The sequence below is a fragment of the Numenius arquata genome, chromosome 6, assembly GCF_964106895.1.
Source record: "Numenius arquata chromosome 6, bNumArq3.hap1.1, whole genome shotgun sequence".
NCBI classification, from domain to species: domain Eukaryota; kingdom Metazoa; phylum Chordata; class Aves; order Charadriiformes; family Scolopacidae; genus Numenius; species Numenius arquata.
Window position 1 is genome coordinate 58,669,541 of NC_133581.1, and position 25,339 is coordinate 58,694,879.

General features: G+C 46.1%; 2 protein-coding genes across 2 annotated transcripts in view; one reads left to right on the forward strand and one right to left on the reverse strand.

The window, feature by feature from the left end:
- Positions 1–11,272, reverse strand: ANGEL1 (angel homolog 1). Its single transcript, XM_074149181.1, has 10 exons — positions 11,181–11,272; positions 8,633–9,223; positions 7,260–7,486; positions 6,587–6,656; positions 5,734–6,167; positions 4,912–5,038; positions 3,927–4,037; positions 3,120–3,189; positions 2,519–2,682; positions 1–1,693 (listed from the first exon to the last, which is right to left on the reverse strand). Exons 2-10 carry the CDS (start codon positions 8,988–8,990, stop codon positions 1,524–1,526), a joined length of 1,731 nt encoding a protein of 576 aa, XP_074005282.1. The 5' UTR covers positions 8,991–9,223; positions 11,181–11,272; the 3' UTR covers positions 1–1,523.
- Positions 9,460–25,339, forward strand: part of LRRC74A (leucine rich repeat containing 74A) — a 23,008-nt gene continuing 7,128 nt past the window's right edge. Inside the window, exons 1-12 of the mRNA XM_074149586.1 lie at positions 9,460–9,573; positions 10,674–11,377; positions 13,649–13,752; positions 17,413–17,523; positions 18,765–18,940; positions 19,582–19,689; positions 20,486–20,582; positions 21,008–21,057; positions 21,842–21,923; positions 23,588–23,673; positions 24,051–24,245; positions 25,206–25,301. Coding sequence (XP_074005687.1) covers positions 9,460–9,573; positions 10,674–11,377; positions 13,649–13,752; positions 17,413–17,523; positions 18,765–18,940; positions 19,582–19,689; positions 20,486–20,582; positions 21,008–21,057; positions 21,842–21,923; positions 23,588–23,673; positions 24,051–24,245; positions 25,206–25,301 — 1,923 coding nt within the window. The remainder of the gene's footprint in view (positions 9,574–10,673; positions 11,378–13,648; positions 13,753–17,412; positions 17,524–18,764; positions 18,941–19,581; positions 19,690–20,485; positions 20,583–21,007; positions 21,058–21,841; positions 21,924–23,587; positions 23,674–24,050; positions 24,246–25,205; positions 25,302–25,339) is intronic.

A 25,339-nucleotide genomic window follows, 5' to 3' on the forward strand; every position in this document is an offset into this window, starting at 1 on the left:
AGATTAGAAAAAATTTATTTTTCAATAAAGAAAGCAACATTTAAAATATGAAATTCCCCCAATATAACCCAGGAAGAAAGAACAGTATTTCAAGCCTCCTTGTACATTCCCACAAGAATCTGAGGTGGGACCAGATTTCCCTGCCTCATTTGTGAACAGAAGACTGATAATGTTTCTGCCAATATTGCTCACATCTCTCAGATAAAAACTGAGCATCAAACGTCAGGCTGAACTGGGGAATCTGCCCTAACAACAGGTACAGTTCTATTGGTTTTGTACTGGCCAGGCCACTGGCGACAAAAGCACACTGATAGGACACCAAAGGTACACTGGGATCCAAGTGATTGACAATCTGGCCCCGAGTTACACAGCCTTCCCCTCCTTCCCAATGCCTGTCAAGAGACAGGAGTCAGTCCTACAGGTTCTAACTACCTAAACATGGCTGGCTCCAGAAGAAGGCATTAACATGAAGTTCAGTCTGCCACAGGAGGATGCTACTGGTTGGCTATCTGACCCCTGGCAGGCTGAATGAAATAGGAAAGGCACAGAGAAAGAGAAGGGCAAGTGACAAGTATCAGCTCTTCCATCTGAAGGCTCTGCTGCCTCTCACATGCCTTCCATTTTCATTTCTCTTTTGGGATCTCCCAGAGCTATAGCCTCCTGGGGTTGTTATGCCTTACAGGACAATTTTTTCCACCTGATATTCACTGGGAGGATCATAAACATTTTTCCAACAAGTGCCAAGGTAGGTATCGTTCTGACACTGCTAAAAGGAAGGAAACCTTCCCCAAGGCCTCCAGGCTTTTGCCGCCGTTCTGAAGCTCCTGAGGGTGGCTCTGTAGAACCCCTGACTCCATTCCTGGCAATCTCATTCCCTGGTCCATTAGTCACAGCAGGCAGCTTCTTGTAGTAACTGTTCAACTACACAAACCCTCCTGCCAGCAAGTCAGTCCTCATACATTATTAAGTAAAAGCCATTTCCATGCAGTTAGCAGAGCCACCACTCTCAAAGGCAATACAACAACTAGTCCTAGAAGGATCATACTTCATTAACTATCACTGAGAAATTAAAAGAAACATTGTTTTGGTGTGAAAGAATATTGGTGTATACATCCCCTGCTGCCTGGTAGCAATTAACTAACCAGAACTAGGCAGTGTTGCCCCTCTCCTTCCCAGCTCCTTCAAGATCTCACACAAGGACAAATGAAAATGGGATTTAGGTTGGTTCCTGCAGCACTAAAACATCTACTAAACAAAGCAGTGGGACAAGGAACCCTTTAAGAAATGGTAATACCTGAATACAACTGGAAGCCCGCTGGGAACACAGTTCAGGTTTGCAGAGACCCACAAAATACCAATGCAAAAAGGACTCCTCCCATCCCTGCTTTTTGTAAGGGTATGAAGGGAGAAAGTGATTTTGAGGGCTGGACAAGGAAAAGAGTTTTCTTGCAAGCAAGTTGTGCAATCCAGAGCCCCAACCATTGTATTTAGAAACACTTTTCTTTAGGGAAAGGGAACCAACACTAACCCTCTCTGAGGCTGGAGATTTCCAAGCCAAAGCTAGCCAGCAGGCAGAGATGATCAGATGAATAAAAATGATTTGGTAAGCCATTTGCCAGCAACAGGACATCTTCAGAGAGAAGGGAAAGTCGGCCAAGCAGCTTCAGGGCGCCATCCTGGTACAGCCTGCGACCTGACAAAGAAAATGGAAATAAACATCATCCAGAGACCAGTGCTGTAGACTAACAGATTTCCTATTCTTCCCCTGATGAACGAAGGCAGCCGGCACAAACACTGCATGCACATTTGAGCCCAGATATGAAAGCAATGAGCATCCTATGATACTGCTGTTCACTGGTTTCATACACTTGCAGATACAGGAATAATACAAGTATATACTAAATTCACCAGGCAGTTGCTTACCCGGGAAGTTCCTTTCATGGTACTAAGTCCTAGCAATAACTTCAGATTCTCCCCTGAGGAGGAGTTCATCTCTTCATTCCTAACCTCCTCCCCAAAGTTGATTCTGACATGACCCAAACCAGCTCAGAAAGAGTTCCTGGATGCATTTACACACAGTCTTTAACGAACAGAACTCCTGTTTCAGGTAGCAGAGAGGTGGTGCCATTGTAAGGCAACCAAAGTCACCACCTTCTAAGGCCAGCATGTGGTCTCAAGTCAGATCAGAAGTCCAAGCCTTGACTTCAGGACCCCCAGCACTGCCTCTTACCAGGAGCACAAGAAAGATATTTACACAAAAGAACAAAAACTGTTGTAGCTTCCTCAAAAGTCTACACGAATCTAAGCTAAGCGGCTCCAGTTTTGCCATAGCAAAGGTCAAATGTTTTCTTATGTTACCTGAGCAAATTTTGCTTGCACTTTGTGCATCATTTCGAAGTCACACCCTCTAGATCCACTCCAGCTTAACGAAACGCACTGCTGGCACTGCAAGCATTCTGGCTTGCCTCACAGCCCTCTCCCAGCACCACAGGGATAAGCTCCGCATTCCCAAACTCACCCCCGCTCTTCCCATTCTCCACAGGCTCTGCCGAGTAGAAGATATAATCCACAGTGCATCCAAGCCCCATGGGCATCGTTGTGACCTCTGGGCGTCCCCTCTGTGGCAGGAAGTGGCTGTAGACAGAGGTCAGGTTGAGGCCATGCTGGATAACGCCTGAAGACCTGCACATGAACAGCCAGCGTTTACCAAGGAAGGAAAGAGGATGATGCAGTGTTCAATACTGCAGTCACAGCTGAAGATGGATGTTTCCTTGCTGATGCAATTGTCCAAACTATTCCTACTTTGTGAACACAAAAAAGACAGTCTTTCAGTATTATTCACTCTGCTTACACCATAGACAAAGTGGACTATGAACTTCCTTTGACTCTAATACCCAGTCCTCTCTATGCCCTTCATTCTCAACCTCACCAACACAATGCTGACAGAACAGCACGCAGCTGCTGGAACAACCCTTGGTGGATCTGGCTCTTCCAGACAGCCCTCCTTTCTCTTTTCCACCCTCACATTTATTTCAGGCTTTACTTCAGCCAGACTTTCAGTGCTCAGGAAAACAAGTCCGGACTTGAAAACTGGGGCCACTGAAGGTGCCCCAAATTACCTTGGGATGAATGGCTGGGGATCAGGGTCTTCCACCGTGGCAGCAGGCTTCGGCCAGTGTGCAGGGCGGTCTGCAAAGGAGCAAAGAGATTCCAGACAGATCTACATAGATCCTGGAACAGGTTGCTCATCCCAAATCTATAGTGCTTCTTCTGACACCAAACAAATCTTTTTGTCCAAGAAGAGCAGATAACTTCCAGTCATAGGCACTTTAAAAGAAAAATGTTCAAAGAAAACCCCAGCTCTAAGACTAGCAGAAACATCCTGAGAGCAGATCAGTGCAAACAACTGAGAAGTCATATTCTGTCCTGCTAAGTATTATCAAAGCTCAGGGTACTTCAACCTTTGCTCTCAAAGAAAGCTTATTTGCCTTAGCCTACAGCTTGTTCACAAGGGTGTCTAGAAAGGCAGAACAGAAATGTAGAGAGCAGAACCAGCCATGCCACAAGGCCTAGAGGTGAGGCAGCGTCTACTGAGTACTGGCATCCAGAGACATCTATGTTGTGGCCATTGTGACATTATAGTCTTCGGGTTTGCTCTCCCCCACCAAAAATCTTGAAGCAGAAAAAAAGAAATATATATATGTATATTTCACTTTATAAGAAGTTCCTTGAGGAACAGAGTCAGTGTGTATGAGAGTGGTATGAGATTGTGCTCCCCTGAGCACTCATGGAATCCATTACTAATCACACAGCCACAGAAGGCACCCTTCTGGCTTCCCCTTCTCTCAGCAGGCATTACCTTCACCTCACGTTTTCATCAAAATCGAGCTAGGAGAGTAACAAGCTGAAAAATCTCCCATTAATACCTGGTTTAGCATCTGTCACACCTTTCAAGAGGACCAGCTGCGGTGGCCGTTCACAGGCAACATCGCAAAAATGAAACTGGAGCAGGAAGTCCCGGCTGTACTTACGTCTGCCTGCAGAGAAAAACACAAGTTAAAAGAAGAAAATAACTGCAATGAAGTCACATCTACAGGGAACATCTGCATACTCTTTAGACCTTTACAGCTCTTAGACCTCTTTAGTTTGAGAGAAGTTTTTGTGCCCAAGCACTCTGATATCATAAGAATGGGAATCACTTAATAACCTAAATGTGGAACAGAACATGTGCATAAATGTAGAAGAACAGAGCACAGTTATTGCTATCCCTTTCGCTAATGCAACAGTCACGGTCAGCACCTTCATGAAACAAATGACAAATGTCACCTCTGAGACACCACAAGTTCAAGGGGCTTTTAAGCAGATCAGTTAGTATGCAACTCAAAGAAATGTCTGCCGAAAAAGAAAACTCGAGTTGAATACAAGTTCTATATTCAAGATTCCAACAAAAGCTATTTAGTGGGTGGTCCTTTTTTTTTTTTTTTTAAAATCCTCTCCAGGTACAGTAGAGAACAGTCATGATTGTTCCTGGGCTCTTAGGAATGATTGTGGTGTGCAAATACTGCTCAAAACCATTCCCGCAAACACCTGCTGCTGAAAGCTGTGGCTGCTGAACATGGTTTACAACTGCACAAAAGCCTAAGTCTGGGAATATGAAAGAGGTAAACAGAGCAATCGTTAGTGGTAGGGGAACATTCAGCTTCTGACTAGAGAAAGAAAATGGCAGAAACTGGGCTACAGCAATAGACTCCAGAAAAATTAAATTTAATTCATATACCAAGGAAATGGATAGAAGAGAACCTTTGCTGAGTGCCTCATGCAACATAAGCCCACACTACTCAGGGAGACAGCAAGGCCCTAAAACTGTCCATCCTCACCAAACTCATGTTCTCAGTGCACACTGGAGCTCACCTGGTTTCTTTGGCTGGCACAGGGTGACATATTGGCAGTTGTCCGTTATGCCCAGTGAGCTTGGCCACAGTGGGGCTAGCAGTTTCCGAGAATACAGCTGTTGGGAAAAGTCTTCCTGACCAGACACCTGCAAGGAGGCCAGAAACACGAGATGAAAGATCAGCAGCACAGAGCAGAACTTTTGCAAGCTATTGAAAATCTACGTATATACACTTGCCAGGAGCAAGACAAGAGAATGGCCTCACAGAAAGGCATGAACTAAGCTATTGAGATTATGGTGCAGATATAATAAACCTTCAGCTGTGGGGGACAGATACAATTAGCTAGAGGTCACCTGACAAGATACTTTGCAGGCATCTATTATTGAACTGATGATTTAGCTTGAAAGCCAATGATGTATTTGATCACGGATACACACTAACAGGTAACCACAACAGACTCTAGCACAGGTGCCCATTTCAAACTGTTTTCAGATCAAACATCCACATAAAATTTCCGTTAAGTCTTGGTGGAGTTGTACTCCCCTACACTTCCAGTCACCCAGGCACAAAAATCCCATAACAAGGGAGAACCAGGACCTGAAATTAAGTTGTCTATTATCACTGGTCTGCCTCAAAGGAAATCAAAAGAGCAGTGGTGGAAACAACATGCACACATCTGTCTGCCTCTTTCCTCAGCAGCGCTGGAGGCATTGGGGAAGGCTGCTGAATAACTGAATTCAATATTCAGACTATTTCCTCACAACAGAAAGAATGCAGCCATGCAATTCTCTAGCAGCATGCAACAAACAGGCACCCAATCCCGGTTCTGGCTGGCACCTACCTTCCAGGCTGGCATCCCATGGTAGGAAAGTTCACCATTACGGATGAATTTGTAGAGTGGAGAATCAGGTACAGAGTTCAGGTCTCCACACAAGATGACAGGATAGTAACTGCCTCCAGTAGTTTTTGCAATCTTGTCAATCTCCGCTAGGAGCAAGGCCATCTGGGCCAGTTTGATATCTCCCCGCCGGGGATTGAACAAGACGTGAGTGTTGGCAACACACAAAGGACTAACTGCCTTCAGATCTAGGCCCTCTGGGAGCAGAGGCTGTAGTAGCAGCACCAGGCCCACATTATCCCGATTGAGGATGCCTAGGCCAGGCCGGAAGTATTCTATGGGGCTGACAGTGATCAGCTGGAACCTGCTGTGCTTATAGCACACTGCACAGCCATCTGTCTTCGTCCCGGTTCTCCGTTTATAGAAGCATGCAAAGCCTGAAAAGAAACCGTCACCTATTAAAAGGTTTAGCCAGTCACTACCTTGGGTTCCCCCCATCAGCTGGGGAGTTCAGCAAGTCTGTGTAACAGAAGAGGTTCCTACTACATTTGGGTACAGCATTATACCCAATTCTGTTCCAATAATCACAGTTTACCATTTATCATTGAGGGTATCTTCCCTCTCTTTGTCCTTCTAGGACACTTTCAGTTTTGTTACTCTGATCTGTCAGCTCTGAGAAAGATCAGCTACAACAGAAGGGGTAAAGGTCTAGGCAGATGGTTCAGAAGCAAGGCCAGCAGCCACCCAACAAACAGGAAATGCTCTCTCAAGACCAAGCACTTTGAAGACGTTAAGCAGGAAGGACTGCTTGGCCAGTCCCATGAGCTGGAGGTACACACACAAAAGCAGGACATACCCATCTCCTTGAACTTCGGTTCCAGCTGCTCCCAGTAATGGTTCTCTTGCACCTCCTGGAGACACAGAACCTGGAAAGAAGGCAGAGACCTCACTCGCTCCACCAGTATTTGCTAGTTACCTTGTTTTGGGGAAAGAAGAAAGTGGAAAAGTGCACTCATACCAACCCTGCAACCAGAAAGGTCATCACTGCAACTCTGTCCTGTACTTTCCAGGTAGCGATAACTTTCTGCGTCACATTAGCTTATCATTCATTGTTACAGTGACGAGGCAGAAGATCCTTTATCACACAAAGAGGACTCAAGGAATAGAGAAAAACATGAAGTCCTCTTCTATGCAGGCTTCCCTTCCTGTGCTGCCTTATAAACCTGGTCCTTTCCTCCCCAGACACATTTCATCTCTTCTTCCTCTACTTCTGCTGTTTAAAGAAGTTAAGCCCTGCTATCAAAGTATGACTAGTTTCTACAGTAACACAATCAAAGCAAGATGGACACCAAAAACACATATGCATGCACAAGGCCTCAAACACTCTCAGAGGAATCAGTGCTCAGTTACCAAGCAGGTAGTATCTTCCTAGGACCTTCCCCAACATTTTTTTTTTAAATGTTGTTAGGTCAAACAAGGAATTCAAATTCTGGTGACACTGATGTGGGAAGGGCTCAAGTCATACTCACATCAGGATCCCAGTGCTGGATCTCCTGCAAAAGGTTTGGAAGGCGGTAGTTCCACTTCAGGATGTCTGGATGACAGTGTAGATAGAGATCAACGCCCTGCTCCACCAGGTCCTGGGCAAGGATGTTGTAAGACATGACTCGAAATTCAAAGAGAGGAGTGTTTTTCGAGACCTGCTCTAGCACATAGGGCTGGGCAGAAAGATCCTCCCAGTCTCTCCATAGAATCTCTATATGCAAGAAACAAAAAGCCAAGTTAGAGCCATACGGGGTACCCTGCTGATACTTTTGTTCCCCTGGGACCAAGAAAATAGCCATTTTCATCCATAGGATCACAGAACGGTATGGGTTGGAAGAAACCTTAAAGACCGTCTACTTCCAACCCCCCTGCCATGGGCAGGGACACCTCCCACTAGACCTGGTTGCTCAAAGCCCCATCCAGCCTGGCCTTGAACACTTCCAGGGAAGGGGCCTCCACAACTTCTCTGGGCAACCTGTTCCAGTGTCTTACTACCCTCACAGTGAAAAATTTCTTCCTGACATCTAATCTAAATCCCCCCTCTTTCAGTTTAAAACCGTTTCCCCTCATCCTAATGCTACACTCCCTCATAAAGAGTCCCTCCCCATCCCTCCTGTAGACCTCCTTCAGGTACTGGAAAGTCTCCCTGGAGCCTTCTCCAGGCTGAACAACCCCAACTCCCTCAGCCTGTCCTCACAGGAGAGGTGCTCCAACCCTCTGATCATCTTCAAGGCCCTCCTCTGGACCTGTTCCAACAGGTCCATGTCCTTCCTGTCCTGAGGGCTCCAGAGCTGGACAAAGTACTCCAGGTGGGATCTCACCAGAGCAGAGGAGAGGGGCAGAATCACCTCCCTCGACCTGCTGGCCACGCTTCTTTTGATGCGGCTCCAGACATGGTTGGCTTTCTGGGCTGTGAGCGCACATTGCCAGCTCTAAGCTACGGTGCTCCAGTCTCTGAGCAAACCCTTACCCACTCAGGTTTTCAGATGCTTTTTTTGGATGCCTTTGGACAGCTGTCAGTGGGAATGGCATAAGAGTCAAGCATATGGAAAAACTCGGCCAGCTTTTGGGTGCTTTTCATATTATACAGCCAGCACTTGGGAACAATTCCTGTGAATCGCACATATATTGATGTTCAGACCAGACGGTCTAACAGCACAGAGACTGCTAATTGTGACCAGCCCTCCCTCAGCAAAAACCTATTTTATAGTTTTCACTAACAGTTCCTGTCAATTCTGCATGGACAGATACAATCAATGTCTTACTGACAGCAAGCCCAGACACAATAAACCTGACCACATTCACTACAAATGGAAATCTCAAACCAAACATTAGATTCAGAGCTGTTACTACTGACCATGGTAGGGCACCTCTGTCGGGAGAGGATAAAATTGTACCACATTCTGAATGGGCCAGGCTGGGGGGTCCGTCGGTACAGTCTCTTCTTCACTGGCTAAACTCCAGGCCAGCACAGCTGGGTCTTCATTCTGCACTCCCACATCGAGAGCAGCACAGCCCGCTATCTGGTGATCTGTCTGTGGCACCACAGCTGCCCAAGGGGCTACAGTCACTGTTTTCTCTACTGGTAATTTTGCCAGTTCAGCCAGTTCATGATCTTGCAGTTCTGAAGAAGCCAAGGTGTGTAGCTCTGTCAGCTGCTGACCAGCACACCAGGTGACTCCTGGAGCCGAATTCAGGTCACTGAGGCTAGTCATCAATAGCTCTGAACCTTCTAACCAGTCACTAGTGAGTGCAACTGATACTTCCCCTGCTATTGGAACACTCTCGCTGGCTGGCAAATTCCCTGCTCCTTCCTCCAGCCACTGCTGGAGAAGGGCTTCTTGCTCTTCTGGGACTGATCTTTCTCTGGTCGCAGCAAAGGTGCCTTCTATCTGGGTGGACGTGCTCTTCGCCAGAAGCACAATCTTTCGACAGGTAAAGAAAGCATCTGACATTTAAAAACAAACAAAACTAAAATAAGACAGATGGAAATCCTTTCTTACTCGCTCTTTTCTATGCATTTGCTACGACTCTGTGCAACACAACCATTCAGTGTAGCAACCCAACAAACGACATCTCTGAAGAAAAACAGTTGCAGTCTGAAAAACTTACCTGCCTCTTCCTGAACACTAGGCCACAGTCCAATTCTAGTTGTGTCAGTCAAAGTCACTACAACTGTACAGGATGGCAATGGCTTTACCAGCTCTAGGGAATGCAATCGTAACTTATGCAGCACCACAGCCAGTCAGCCAAGCTAAAAGGCCGCCCCGTGGAAACTATCAGCTTCCAGCAACACCTGTAAAGGCACAGCCTGAAGAAGTCAGCTGATGGGGTGCATGGCCTAAGATGCCAAGCTCTTGTAGATGACCACTTGGAGTAAGTTTCTCTCCAGCAATTGAGTAAGAAAGTCCTCAGCTAAAAGGATCAAACATATCACAAGAACCAAACAGAAAAACTGTTCTGTTGTTAAGAGATGAAAAATAAAGACACAGAGGGGTCAGCATATGCAGTTAAAAGCCTTACTAGAGAGTATATGCACAAAAGAAGTCCTGGTAAGAATTATGGATCATCTGATGACTGACATTTGTGGTAAAAAAATTTTAAAAAACCCTACTCTTAATCTAACACTTGAGTATACTAATATTGGGGGGGAGGTAAAGTAGAAAGACAGGGCGTCTTTTCACTTGTATCTATACAAGAGATGTCAGCATTTATATTTTGCTATGAATTCTGCACAGACACTAGTCCCTACTGTTGCCTAGCAATTACTCTTGTCTACAAATCACTTTTTCTCTACTGTATCCCTGTTGCAGTCAGCCAGAGCAGTAACATACAGGAGTCAGTAACATCTGTGTACACCTTTACTGTATCTTTCTTCTCAAAGCTTTCTGTATGTGTCAGAAATGGAGTTTTAAGAACCATGCTCCTCCCTGTATTTTTGTAATTAAGTTCATGAACGTCAGCAACACCAACGCACCAAGGTAATATTTTTGCAGCCCACTAGGCAGGCACAGCTGTTACAAGAGCCTGTTAGTATAGGACAGGAGCTGAATTTGAGAGGAGTCAGCTAGCAGCTCACTATGACCACAGTGTGCCAGTGGCTGCTACAGGCCTGGGGACAGGTTCAGGCAGGAGGGTGGCTTTACATCATGGACCGGGGACTGTGAAGCAGCGATAGGATCTAAGAAACTAAGTGAAACATTGATGCACACAAAGCAAGAGTCCATCTATGAGTCACCTGCAGGTCCTTGGGGAGTCACAGACCTCAGAGTAGCCCACCTCCAAAGACCTTCCCAAACCTGCAGCGCAGGTCCGGGGCAGGAGGCTGGGGCCTCCACACAGATTGCAATGTGCCACCGCAGCACCGCAGTCGGTAACTGTTTCCTCCGAAAACCCAGGCTCCCCGCTGCCCCGGGAGTGAGCAGCCCCGGCGCGGCACAGGTGCCCACGCCACCTCGGCAGCAGCCCCAGGCCCCGGCCTGCCCGCCTCCCCTGCCGCCCAGGGCCAGGGACTAAGGGAGCTACGGAGCAGCCGGGGCGGCCCCAGCTCCTCGCCGCCGAGGCCCCTCTGGTCGCGCCGCCCTCAGGCCCGGGCGGGAGGAGCCGAGGGGGATCCGCATCCCGCCCCTCCAGGTCCGGCCCCGGGCCTCTGCCGCCGGCCCCCCCGGCCCCCGCCGCCGCCCACCCGGGGCCGGGTTACCTCGGAGGGCCCGGAGGAGCCGCGCCGCCGGCAGCAGCACGTAGCAGATCACGGTGCCGATCATACCGCCCGGCGCGGCCCGGCCTCCACCGCCCCGGGCCCGGCCCCAGCGAGACGAGGCGACGCGATGCGCCGGCCCCGCCTCGGCAACGACCTTACGGCGGGCGGCCTGGGCCTCAGCCCCGACGCCGCGCAAGGCACTCACCGCGCCGGGCCGGCACCGCGCTGGGCCGCCGCGCCGCAGGGGCCGGAGGCCGGCTGGGGCCTGTCCCTCCTCCTGCTGCTCCGGGGCCACCCGCCCCCGGGAGGCCGCGGCCGGCGGGTGGGGCGGTGCCTGCCCCGGTGTGGGGCCGGAGCGCAGCCTGGTCGCTGCGGCGGGGACCGGCTGCAGTGCCGTCCCCGGTGAGGGGCCGGAGCTGTGGCCCTAAGCAGGGTGGCGGCAGTTCTCTGGGCCCGCCACCCTGAAACCTGTGTTTTCAAACAAAAGTTTACACACACACACACACACACACACCGGCCTCTGGAAATTCAAACAGAAAGGAAAATTTCTAGGAATTTTTCCCCCCCTGGAAAGCCACCGAGCAAATAAAGCCCCATTTGCTCCAGATGAGTTAATAATTAGCCAGGCTTTGCAAACACAGTCGGCGACAGTCGAGGTTTTGCAGAGCGCAGGCTGTATGTGGACAAACGCCATCGGGGGTGGGTGACATCTCCTGGGTGTGCTGGCCACCGGCCGTCACAGCTCTGCAACATCACTCCCTCTCGCTGGGCTGTCAGCACACTCCGGCCTTTGCAAGTTCAGCCCCGTCACATGTTGAAACCGGACAGTTTGATATCACAAGAGAAGTCCTGGATGAAGCCCGTGTTTTTAATCTTTTGCTTTGTTCCACATTTGAATGTGTACAACATCTAACAGCAAACGGATCGAACTGAGCACCACTATGGCTTTTTACACCAAATACACACTTCTAATGTGTGGTCTCGGTAGCCTTCTTCCAAACTCTCTTTTAAGATGGGCACTTGCAATGAAGTCAAGACTCGTGTCCTTCCTGCCTTTTGAGCTGATGGGTGCTGCCAAACTGCTCCCTTGATGGTGACCAGCTGCAGTCTCATGGGTTATACTTAGACAAACACTTCTAGAGGGACAACCGGCCCCATACCCTGTTTGTGTATGGTGATTAGCACAATGTGTGTCCATAACTAGGATCTGAGCTGATGTTACAATGTATATAAATAATAATACCACCACTCTCATTTTCAAATCCCCAGTTATAAAACACCATGGACCATAGACACAGTGACTTGCCTCAAATCCCACAGACATCCCTGGCAAAGCACAGAACTGGATTGTGGTCCCTGACCTCCTGCTGCAGTAAGCAAACCTCTGGAACCATCATTGGTTTCTAGTCAGAAAATTTAGGGTGTTCTGCAGAGGAATGATCTGCAACATTAAGGGCTGATGACTGGGGCATTTAAAACAAGGCTGTTCTTTAAAAGGAAAGATCTAAGAAAGTATCTTCAGACCCAACCCACATCAGGATAATCAGACTGAAATCAGAGAAGAATGTTAGCCAGTGCCACAAACAAGCAAGTATCCAGTCAGCCACAGTTGTTTGGCCTACACTAGCAAAAATATTTACAAACTTTGGCAACAAAATCAAAGCTGACAATGGTCATCTGCCACAGGGTCAAACCTTCCACTGTCTTTTTGGCATTTTGTTCTAGATCCAAATATAACCCTACTATGGCCTCTAATGACTGGACTACTTGAGCAGTTTATGTAGAACCTTAGGGAATAAAACCACTAAAAATACCCTATCCTTGGGGAAATGGACTTTTTCTTCCTCTCTGTATCACCCATGTTACACTGTGTAGGCTACATAAACTTCAAAATCTGCACAAGCAATTATGTTCACGAAGCATCGCCCATAATGGAAAGATTTCTAAGTATATGTATTAGTTCTGCTCAACCTTTATCAGAAAGCCTCTTCTGTTACAGTTTTGGTTTTAGCCCCTTAGGAAAGGTCACAAAGTCCTTGGTATAAATGCTGTAAAATAATAAGCACTGAACCAGTTTTGGCACCAACAGGAGTTGGTGGGATGAATGAGTACTTGATTCGAGGCCCCATTAAGTGCTGACGTTTACAAGCCACACTTTCTTACCGAATGTATGGGGAATTTGGCTGTAGGGAAGTCTGAATCTGTTCAAGGCGAATGCAGTCCTTTTAGACTATAACTGCCGTAGTCTGGCTTTCTCATATGGAACTGTATAAACTGGAATACGAGCTCAAAGGAGCGGAGAACTTTTACCAGCAGCCTCGCATGACTCTCTGATATGTCTGGGGGGGTTCACAGCCAAAACCGCAGCTCTTCTCAGTTGTTGGGAATCGATGGGCTCCAGAGCACGGGCTTTCCAGCACTGAATGTCACCCCTCGGAATCGGAATCTGCAGGCGAGGTCACAGAAGGGTGGCAGTGGCAGGATGTGCCACAGACTCTGCAGGGCTTTCTCGTGACACCTGGCCAGATCCTGCAAGTGGGAAACGGGATTCTCCTGTTCACAAGCAGTGTAAATCAAGAACAGATCTTACAAAGTGGCACCTTTCCTCCTGGAGATTTTTTAATTGTAGCCAAGCGGCCGTGCTTTTTGCATGTAGGTGCAAGGAACTTAAAGGGTCCAGGAGGTGGCTGTGAACTCTTCATTTACAGAAGAGAAAAAGCAAATGAACCCACTGCTCACTGGTGATGAGATGGAGAATGAGTCTGAGGAGGACGCAGGTGCGCTCTTTACTTACTGGCAAACTCACTTCAGAATAGTCAGAAATGGCCAAAGGAAAATCTCCAGCACTCAAGAGGGACTGAGGTTGCTGCAGGCTGCTCACCAGGTGGGAAGGTTTCCCTTCCACAGGCCAGGCAGCAACGAGGAGGAACGGGATGACAGTGCTCTGAGCCAGGAGCTGCCATCTAGGAGCAGCTCAGAAAAAGTAAAATGCATCGGAAGAGGGCTTGCTAGTACCACCTTCCAGGCAACTCCACCCAGCTGCCCCTAGTTCCTACAGGAGATATTGGAGCTCAGCACTTTGTGAGACTACCAGATCATGCCTGAGCCCTCCATTGCCCAGAAGAACAGGCAGGGTGCAAGGGGCAGGAGTTTTCTGAACCAGCTGCTGTCAGGCTGTGCTTGTGCACAGCAGAGTCCGGCTGCGGGTCTGCTCACAGCTTTCTGGCCAGACTTCCTAGCTTAGTATAATGGTTCCTCCCAAAATTCAAGGCCTCCTTTGGCCTGTCACTTAGTCATTACAAATTCATTTCTTATTTTCTTTCATAATGCAATTACTGTAAGGTAGTCAGATACGTGGGACAACTTCTCTTTTTGGTTCTTGTTTTTCTGTATTTAAATAGAGTATAATGCAATTTATGAAGTGTTACATAATAATTTTCCCTAATGATTGCTCTGATAGATTATATCCTTTATCAGATATTTTCCATTTTTTCAAAATGACATTTGTCTAAATATGCTTTCTTATGTTTTTTTGTAAAGGTAGCTCTGGGGGGTTTTCTGATCCAGCAATAATAATTTATTACATATTTGGGATTAGTCCCTTAGCTTTTCTGCAAAGAAGGTTTCTGTTCTTGGCTATGAAATTGTGAAACTTTCACTCCTTAAGTGGGATCTGGCAAAATTAATAACCTGCTATTGAGCCCAAACAATTATACTAAAATTAGTATTTTTCATGGGTTTTTTACAGTATTGAATTAAAAATTATTATCAGTAGGAAATACCCTACCCGTTAATAGTTGGTTGCCATTTTCCCTGTGGGAAAAGTGCTGGCCGAATTTGACTGACAGCAGCAGTGAAGAGAATGGTTAATCCTACCCTATTCCAGAGGCAAAATGTTGTCAAAATGTCTGGTTGTTTTGCTTTTTTCTTGGTCTAAATTATTTATATTAGGATGGAGGAAAAAAAATTATATTTTATTTATTTTTTTCCACAAATATCTAACATATTTGTTTATAATTTCTCTAAAAGTCTTTTGATATCCACAGTGGCATGACTTAAAATAGGAGATAAAGATTTTATACTCTTGACTAGATGACCAAGCTAAGGCACACACCATTTTTTCCAAACCACAATAAACCTAATTTCTCAATTTTTCAATAAATGACAACATTTAGGATATTAAATCCTAAATACTTTGTTTAGATACACAATCACGTCTTATAGCTGTTTCTTTATAGATTCCTTCAACACTTAATACTCCCAAGTTAGTATAATCATAGTTTGACACATCACTGAATTAACTGATTCCTTACAGAATGTAAAAAAATGCTTATATTTGAGCATTTACATTTGTACCATTTTGTCTGCATACTGCAAAATGCTATGTTCCATTTGATGAGTTGCCCCAGTTGAGCTGTTACTCTGATGTATTTCTTATGCCAGGTGTTCAGAATGAAAGAAGACCCTTCCTTTCACAGCTGAAATTCATTAGTATGTCGACTAGATTTTACCCTGGCAGAGAGGAAGAAAAATTTGTTAAAATCTTCATCTGACCTTTACTCCATCACTAGTGATTCTAAGAGAGACCACTTCATTAGTTTAGCAGCACGAACCAGGACCTTGTTGCAATGCTAGGCAAAAGATAAAAAACATTTTCTCTACTCCACAGAACTACTGAAGTATAAATTGCTATTGTGATTTATCAAATAAAAATGAGGGGACAGCATAAAGCAACATACCCAGACAACAGGGATTGTTAACCTAGCACAAGAGAAGGGATTTGCAGTTATCTGGATGCATCCCTCACAAGTCACACATCAAACCATGGAGTGAACTTCCCTCTTAGCTCCTGGTTTGTGACTGGTACAAGCTGCACGTGAAGCAGGCTGACCAGAAAGCTGTGTCTACAGCCCCAACACCTGGAGAAAGGAGAAGATGACAGAGGAGTCTCCAGACCCATCACTTTCCAGTGCACTGGTTTTAACAAAATGATTCAATGCTTTTCAAATTTCTGCTTGAATGACACTATTATTTTCTGGATCAGTGCCAACTTCTACAGCTTCACAGGGGTGCAGGGACCACTTCTGGATCTACCTCAGAAGGTTCAGTCCACACACTGCAGGACTGGCTAACGTACTGGGCACGACAGCCACATTACTGGGGGATGATACAGCCTGGATGGGTTTTGTATAGCATAGACAGTCTGTTCCCCAGAGCAGGAAGTTTATTTTCATCAGGATGTCCAGCATTGTAGTGCCATTAAGCAAAGAGGATCAGTGGGCACTATCTCATGAGTTCTTTACATGGGTTTTAGACCTATTTCTACCCTTTCGTCTTTCTCACACTGAAGTACTGCGAGTAAACCCATCATTTCAACAAATAAAGTCTGGCAGAAGGAAAAGGTCTTAATGAAGGAGCTGCAGCTGCAGGGCTGGTTGAAATGCGGTGATGTGGGTGCCAGCTGGCCGCTCTTTCCCTCACATAGGTCTGAACAAAGAGCCAAACTGCAAGCTCCATGTCACACATCAATGCTAAGTGACACCCAAAAAGGGTACAAAATTACAGGTCAATAGCCTGAGCTCTAAAGCGAAATAAGGAGTAAGGGAAGAAGGTAGTAAAAGCAGTGACAGGGAATGAAAAGGAAGATTCAGAGTAGGAAAAAATATGTATTATGTTATTAGCCAGAAATTATCTTGGCAGAATTACTCTTCATTATTTTTTTTATGGATTTATTCCTCTTAAAAAGGAATTTTCCAAATTCTCCTTCTCTCTAACTGTAAAATAAATTATGAATTGTGGGCAAGAGAAGCTGTATCACTTCCAGTGGGTCTAGTTACACTCAGCCCCAATATACAATAGCACTCAAACGGCTTCTCTTCTGCCATGCTGGAAGAGTACCACAAAGCATTCCCAGTCTGATCACAAAGTCAGCCAACAGTGTCCCGCCCGTGCCTGGGGAAGCATGAGTCAGTTCAGGACAGCAAGGAGGAACTGGCATGGGTTTGGCTTGTAGGTCTGTGGGGAAATGGGATGAAGAGGGGAAATTTGCTTTGCCTGGTGGGCTCAGAAATTGAGAAAGGGGACAAAGGCAGCTCATGAAGGAACAAAGACCTAATGCGGGACAACTGTGAGTCCCTTGCACACGAGCTGCAGAATTTGGGGAGCTCTCTTTCCAAAAGCTGCCAAACCACGGCCACTCTACCGATCTGCAGCCCCAGAGTGAGCCCGTCCCCACAGCAGGGCCAGCATCGCAAACGTACACAATGCACAGGGAGCGGCGGGCATGAAGTGGGGCTGGGGAAAGGGTGCATCTGCAGCACGTCAAAGAGGGGCGCAGGCTTCAGTGAGAGCAGTGGGAGGTCTGGAGCTCTGTCACATCCAGGGAATCACATCTCTGTTGGGCTTGCACTGACAAAATGAATCTGTTTGGATGGCAGACCAGAATGAAGAGACGTCCAAAACCGGCGAGTCTCTGGAGTCTGTGTCGCTGGCTGACGCCTCAGCAGAGAAGGACACACAAGGCTCTGACACCGACCTAGAGGTTGAAGGTGAATGTTTTCTGATCATCTGCCCTCAATAGCCTTTTTCGTACAGCCAGAGCTGTACCTACCAACTGGTATGTATCCGAAATGGAGACCAAGGACACAACTCTGCCAGGGTCCTGACAACTACATGTAATCTGGCAATTGATAAAGGTGGGGGGATGAATTTCCCTCTAAGGGCTCTCCCTTTGGTGTCAGGCATCTTCCTTCAACTGTTTTTTGTAGACCATGGCTATTCCTTTGTTCCTCCTTCTCTCCTCTAGCCCCTGATAACCAACATTGCCAGACCAGCCTGCTGCCTGGGCAGCAGGAGCAGGTGGCTGAAACCAGGGATGGGACTCAGGCCCTGGTTTTGTGCTCCTGATGGAACACTGCATAGCAATTGTGGTCTGTGTACCATAGGTTTGCCACAACTGTCCTAGACTTTTCTGGTGGCTCTCCTCCTATCTCCTGCCTAGTGAAGTCAGTCCTCTGGCTAAACAAGTCTTGCACCCATTCTTATAACAGTAGGATTTATCCATAATTTAGGATGAGAACTTTTTAACTTGTTATAAATGGAAGGAAAATAAAAAAACCATAAGAATACAAGAAAAAAGACTTTTTTGTTAGAGGCCTCAGATTGAACTGGAAAATGGCTCTGACGAGAGGGGAATTTGTCTTGAGGTCAGACCATTGAATGCATATAACAACATCGAGAAATATGAGCTCTAAGTATGGGGTTTGATGAAGGAATTCCAAATGACAGGTTTTTGTGGAAACACAGCCGCCAGCTGCACTGATATGTCTCACTGCAGCTGTGTCAACAACACCCAATGGCCAGGATGAGAATGCTGGGATTCTTTCTGCTGGTTGTAAGCCAAAATGTTCTGAGCTGCCCTAGCTCTGCTGGCAATATCAGCTGTGTGCTTCAATTAAGAGTTTTATGGAAAAAAAAAAAAAAAAAAAAGATGAAAATGTTTTTGCCTGATGTCAAGAATTCTCAATTACACCAAGAAAGGTTTAGTCACATTGCAGACTGGTGAGAAGCTACAAGTCACTGGATGCCAAATGGAGACGCAAGGAGGATACATTAACTCATGGAGGTCTGGGATAAAGAGATGGGGAGAACCAGGGGGTGATAATCCTTTAAGAGTAAAACTCTACTGTTGTTCCATAGTGTTACTTAATTTTATTAAGTTACTCAATTTATGTAAAACAGGAGGGAGGACACTGAATGCACCACTTATCAATACACTTTTTCTCTGTAGATCCTGAGAAGCCCTTTGTGGTCATTACTGGCACAGAGCTGTACTTGGAAGCATGCAGGCTGATGGAGGTGGTACCTGTCTCACACTTTATTCAGAACTTGACCAAGCCTTATATAAACCTGAACCACCATGGTCTAGGACCCAAAGGTGTCAAAGCCGTTGCTGTTGCTCTGGTGGTGAGTAGCCAGTAAGAGTAGAGCCACTGTTCTCAAGAACAATAGGCATTTTAGGCCTCTCTAAGGCCTGGAAGCCATCACTGAGTACATAGCGTGGGCAAAAAAGTCATGTATCTTTCGCTTAGGAGCTCTGAGCATCCCTAATGTTTCTAATCCCCTGCACAGGAAAGTCTTGTGTGGCAACTGCTGGACCTTGCTAAAGTTACACCCAAAAGCAAACTGATGCTTTTCCATGGGACACAAGTTCCCAGTGCTCCTAACATCTACAGGGCCAGAGGCAGGGCTGGAGGGATTGGTATCCCCAACCATAGGGGATCCTGCATAGGGATGTGCTACGCTCACCAGTGGACAGGCCCAGGATGCCTGAATTGGAGCTTGGATGTGAACTTGGGTCTCCAGGCTGGCAGAAAGCAATGGAAAGTCCTACCCACTCAGAACCTCTCCAAAAAAGCATCTCTTTTGTATGCCAACTCCCACTGCCATGGATCTGCCATGTCCCCTGATCACTGTCCTGCTCAGCACCTGGAATGCTTTCTGAAGTTTGGAGGAAATGTGCAGTGTCTGTTGAACTGAGGAAATTATCCCCTTCATTAACTTTTCAGCAATTTTTTGTGTCTTTGTTTACCTTTGTGTCTTCCCAGTCCAACACAACCGTCACCCATCTAGAGTTGGAAGACAATTGCATTCTGGCAGAAGGAGCCATGTGCATAGTAGAGATGCTACGAGAGAATTCCTGCCTTCAAAAACTGGTACCCAATCTGTCATAGTTTGTAGCCAAAATTATTGTTCACCAAGTTCAATCATCTAAAAGAAAAACAATTCTTTCCATTATGATTTTAACCAAATAACCATTGTTCCCATGCAAAAATATTCACATTCTGAAAGTCATGATCACTCGATCATGATATTTGATCATGATCACAGTCATGATATTTTATGCTGCTCTACTTTTAAAAAATACAAGCTTCTGAAAAGCAGAAGTGTGTATGGGATGGCAGTCTGGTGAATCTGGAACTGTTCTCTTCATTAGCAGATGTGACAATAATTACCATAACTAAGTCGATTTCTAGTTCATTCTTAGCCAATGGAAAAAATGTTTTGGTCAGGAACTTTCATTCTCCAATGTGACACGGGGAAACTTTTCTAAATAGATTAAGGGAATAATGCAAAACTTTTAGTTAGGAACTGGTAGGAATGTTCCTTCAATCTGAAAGTAGAGTATACAAAATGCGTTTTGGTAGGCTATGGGATCTGTGTTACACTGGAAGAAAAGATTCTTGGCCAAATGCCTCTTGGTTCACTAAAGGCAAAGACCTCTGTGAAAGTGATGGCTGTAGGGCTTTATTCCTGCTAGGAAGGATACAGGGTTAGACGAACCTATAACTCACATGTTAATTACTGTCTAGCTGACATTTCTCATATTGCTCATCTTGCATTATTCCCTTGATATCTTGGGCATTAAGAAGACAATAAAGTTAATTCACTCTTTGGACTCCTTTCTTTCCTTTCAGAATATCCTTTTTATCCTCCCTTCTTTCCTTCCAGAACATCTCCAATAACCACCTCGACACAGCAGGAGCCAAAGCCATTGCCAGTTTGCTTTTGAATAACACGTCCTACCTCTATGCTCTTCAGCTCTCAGGTGGGCTGTATGTAACAGTGATGGCAGTGGAAGTGAAATAACATATGTTTCTTTCCAGTCTCTCATCCTGAGAATATTAGTCAGACTATGGGCAAAATCAATCTCTTATGTTTATCTCTGACGGGAACCCAGAGTAACAGTGGAAATCTAGATTTATGGTGATGTGATTAAATATTTGGCTGGCTCAACCTCCAGCGCCTCTGAAAACCAGTCCCTGACTAGAAACTTAGGTAATTGCTGGAGTGTGTCCCACTTCTTGGGGTAATTCTACTCTATGGAGCAAAGTGGAATAGTGACTAACTTCTAACAGCCTGACAAGGGCTGTGATTAACCAGAGGTTCCACCTAAAAGCACATCTTCCTGCAGACCCCAGCACAGCACCAAGGGAGAGATCAGCACACTGTTAACATACTTTTCGTCCCCAGGAAACAACTTTGGAGAGGAGGCTGCACCATACTTTGCTGAGGCATTAATGGTGAGTTATCTGAAATCCAAGGTCATTTGCAGCCCTGGCTGTAGAACAGACTCTCCTCATCTTGAAGCTGCTGCTCACTTGGCATGATTTCACTTGGCAATGCCCATATGATTTCCTGGCATAATTCTGCTAAGAGCCTCTTGCTTACTTCAGAAATGAGAGAGGCTGGGAGGACACAGAGCAGGATGGACTGCGTTAACGTTTTCTCAAGACAGCCGTGTGAGTCTGGCTGAGAGAAACCTTCAGGACTGTGTAACAATAACAAAAGAACATCTGGGTGACAAAAAATTTTCAAGAAGCATAAGTAACCCAACTTCCTATCATTTTGCAGTTCTCCAGTAAAAAGAAGATGCTTGACTTCTCTGGTTAGTTCTTGTCTCAAAGCCTCTGAATCATTTGGCACCATCAGAAGCTGCCCTGAAGCAAGGCCTGAACCTGATATCAGAAAATGCTCTTGGTCAGGGTGCAATGGTGGGAGTGAAACGGGCAGGAACAGCAATGCAGGATGTGTCGCGGGCCAGGCACGAGCTGTGTGAGGGAAGATTGCACAACACAAAATCCCATTGCTTTTGCTGTTTTGGGAAAATAAACACTGTGATGTTATATGCCTGACAAAGCTTTGTTTTGGGACGCACAGTTCCACAATCTCGGTGCTGATGATCTCCCATGCACTGAAGTGTGTCTGATATCCCCCTGTTTCATCCTCATGTGGGGGCCTTGGCGTGGCAGCTGGTTGCAGCTGGCGAGAAGATCTCATTGTCTCTGCACATTTGTCTCTCTGCAGGGCAATTACCAAGTGAAGGAGCTGGATCTCAGCCACAATGAGTTCTCTGAGAAGGGAGGACAGCTCCTGGGACAGATGCTTGGTAACTTAATTTATTACTCCCACAAAGCCAGGAGTACAGACAGTGGGGGACTTATGGCGTCAGCACAGTGAACATGTATTTCCTTCTCCAGCAAAAATGCCTCATGATCTGGTGGGTTCTATAAAGGATGGGGCATCCAGATTTAGAGCTTCCTGCCTGGTCCATAGGCTCACCCTCATCACCACAGGTGACTCTAGCAACTATCACTAATGTATCAGAACACAAATGCAGGATGAGAAACCACAGTAACAGAGCAGTCTGGGTCAGAGAGAAGAGAGCTGAAAGAGAAGTCCCCCAGGGAGTATAAAGAAGAAAACTGCATTTTACTAAAATCTAATAGGATCAGAACTGTTGTTTGTTTTAAGCTTTTTTTTTATTACAAAGTTCAGATGTGATTTCAATTTTTGAGTAGTCCAAACCCTAATGGTTTGAGGCATTGCACAGCAAGCAGCAAGGGAGACAGATTAGGAAGAAATAAAATTAAGCCACCTAATGTATTTGTTCAGACAAAGTGTGCTAGTAGCCCTGGAGAGGGAGCAAACAAAAGAGTTACTGTTCTTCAGTAATCTCAGGTGCTATTAGTGCACTGGGAAAGACTTGAATGAAAATCTGAATCTTCTTCCCTCTGAATGTCCAACATGCCTGCTACCATAACAGCCACAAGCCTGTGCTGTGAGCATCCAGTGTTTCTTGAGCATTTCAGTAACACAAAGCCTTCGGTTTAATTAACACTTTCCTTCTCCTGGTTCAGTATTTCCACTGATATGAACCTCTTTCTAATTACAGTCCATGTCTTTAAAAGATGGATCAATTAAAATTGCAGGGAGGACAAGGCACTGTGCTCCTGCCTTGGACAAGCCTGCAGGCAACGCAGAGATCAGTACTAAAACTTGTGACCTTCCTAGCCCAGAAAAATGCCTCTCAAATCCTAAAGGACTTACAGCTCTTCTTTCCTTCCAGCTCACTTGAGGCAGGAGTAGCAGAGATTACTGCAGAATCTGTTACTTTTCTGTTTTGTTTCTTAAAGGAATATTTTTAAGTCAGCTAAACTCACCATCTGCCTCCATCCAATCTCCCATCCATGGAAAATCTGGATAAGAAATTCTCTCTGAGAATGAGAAGCAAGTGTTGGCAGCAAGTGCTGCCCCTCCCAGTGTCGCAGTAGACACAAATGAATTCACACATACCCTGCTCTAAGTAGAACTTACACTGTGAGGTGTGCTATGCATGTGAATTGGCACTGGCACATATACAGCTGGGCACAACTACCATATGAAGCTGAATTCCTCTCTTCTAATCAAATATACGCAGAGTGAGTCTTGATATTTTAGATGTGGCAAGGAGAATCCAGCCATTTTTCACAGTGAGAAACACAGTGTCTATTAATATAAGAAATTCTCCTTCTCTCTACCTTCCTACTTCACAGCTTTTTTTGATTAAGCCAGAAAAAAACTGTGTTCCCTTTCTGCTTGTGATCAACAGCCCATTCTCTGTTCTTTGGGTGCTGTGGAGAGCAAAGACTTTGTAGGTACAGGTTCCTCCTACTGCAATCAATGAAGGCTGTTGCTGAACCCCCAGCAAACTTTCTCTTAGTCCCTAAGTGTGGGTCAGCAGCTGTGTCCAGACTACTCTCATGAGCTAACATCCCAATTTTTGCCTCCTAGCCAGCAACTCAACACTGGAGATTCTGGACCTGAGCTGGAACTACTTGTGGAGGAAGGGGACAGAAGCACTGGGCAGAGGTCTCAGGGTAGGAATACCCCTGTTTTGTGATACCCTTCATAGTGATTATTACCAGGAGCTGGTTAAAACACTGATTGCAAACTCAAATCCCTGAGGTCTGAGCAGGATTCAGTAACCCTAGCAAGGCTCATCCTACTGACGGTGGCAGTAAGCACCAGGAGAAAGACTAAAGCAGTGAGTAGGTCTGGTGACTTACGTGGATGGAGAGACCCTTGTGACATTGCAGAGATGTTGGATTCATTGAGGTGTCTGGGTGTGACAGGTGTGAGGGATGCTCCTGTCTCAGCCAGGCAAGAAAGGGTAGGGAAAGGGTAGAGAAAGGGCAAGAAAGACAGTACAGAAGATGTGCACGCAGTAGCTAAGATCCCTCTTCTCTCCCTGGAGGGCAATGGTGCACTGAAAATACTCAACCTTTCTTGGAATGGCATTGGCAATGAGGGAGCGCTGGCCCTAGGAGAAGCTCTCAAAGTCAATAATGTGCTGGTTCACCTGGACATCGGCAACAACCAGATCAACAACGAGGGAGTCAAGAAGCTCTGCAGGGGCCTTGAAGTCAATGGAAAACTCAAAATCCTGAAGGTAAAATAAAGCCGAGGCAAGACTGGAGGAATAAACAGAGGGAGTAGAAAGATCTGAGTAAGGAGGGACAGAAGACAGAGGGGAGCTGTCTGAGCTAGAACTGGGGGAAATGAGTATTGCTCTGGGTTGAAGGTGAGAAAAGCAGAAGGAAATTCTATCCCATGAATTTCTTCCAGGGCAACTAAATGGCACTGTTCCCTCAAAAAATCCCCCAAGAACTGGCTTGGCATAACCCCAGACCCATTATCACCCCAAAGTGTCCTATCACCTGTTACTTGGTGATTGAGGGGGCACCTTTAAAGCTCTTTGGGTAGGCGTGCCTTGGGACATCCCTGTCCTTGTAAATCACTGCAACCACACTAACCCTTGGGACTGCTGTTTTAGATTATGAAAATAAAAGTCTGCTCTTAACCTGGCTTGAGGTAAGGTCCCTAGCTTACACAAGGCATTCCTCTCTCTATATAGCTGCACAGATTGTCTGAGGAGCTGATAACAGAAAGGACTTAAAGGAGGAGCTTGGGCTCTGATCTGTGCTGCTAAGAGGACCCAAGAGTATGGGAAACGTCCCGAGGGACATACCCCATCCAGAGGGACCCTACGTGCAAGCACACATTCAAATGCAGTCCATTGCCTCAGCCTCTCCCCGTCATGTGACTGAACATAATTCACATCACATACTCCTGAATGACAGGTATAAGGGACCAGATATATGAAATTTCACACAAGGAGACAGAGATAAACTGAGAAGGCAACTCCACTGGGAAGCTGTATTGCAGAGTTTTGTGGGACAGAGACAAGAGGTGGTCAGATAACAGACAAACCCATCGAAAGGGACCACAGTTATATAGCCCTGCTGAAGAACGGGAAGAAAGGGTCATCCTTGAAGTTACAGCACGCCATCTGCCAGGGCATGAAATCCTTATTCTCACCATGTCTGGATTTATGTCTCTTCCTCTACAGATGGCAAATAATCCCCTGACCGTGGATGGTGCCCTTGAACTAGTCATATCTGTCAGAAAGAATGCCCAATCCATGATAGAGGAGATCAACATCTCAGTAAGATATTATGTGCTGGAAAGCCTCCAGGACCATAC

What these genes read in the sequence shown, in the direction of transcription:
- ANGEL1 (XM_074149181.1), bottom strand. Translation starts at nt 8,990, where the DNA reads ATGACTAGCCTCAGTGACCTGAATTCGGCTCCAGGAGTCACCTGGTGT. An exon ending in GTGCCAGCCAAAGAAACCAG is followed by an intron (nt 4,038 to 4,911) that starts GTGAGCTCCAGT and finishes TTTTCTCTGCAG; the next exon opens with GCAGACGTAAGTACAGCCGG. An exon ending in GGAGAATGGGAAGAGCGGGG is followed by an intron (nt 1,694 to 2,518) that starts GTGAGTTTGGGA and finishes TTTCTTTGTCAG; the next exon opens with GTCGCAGGCTGTACCAGGAT.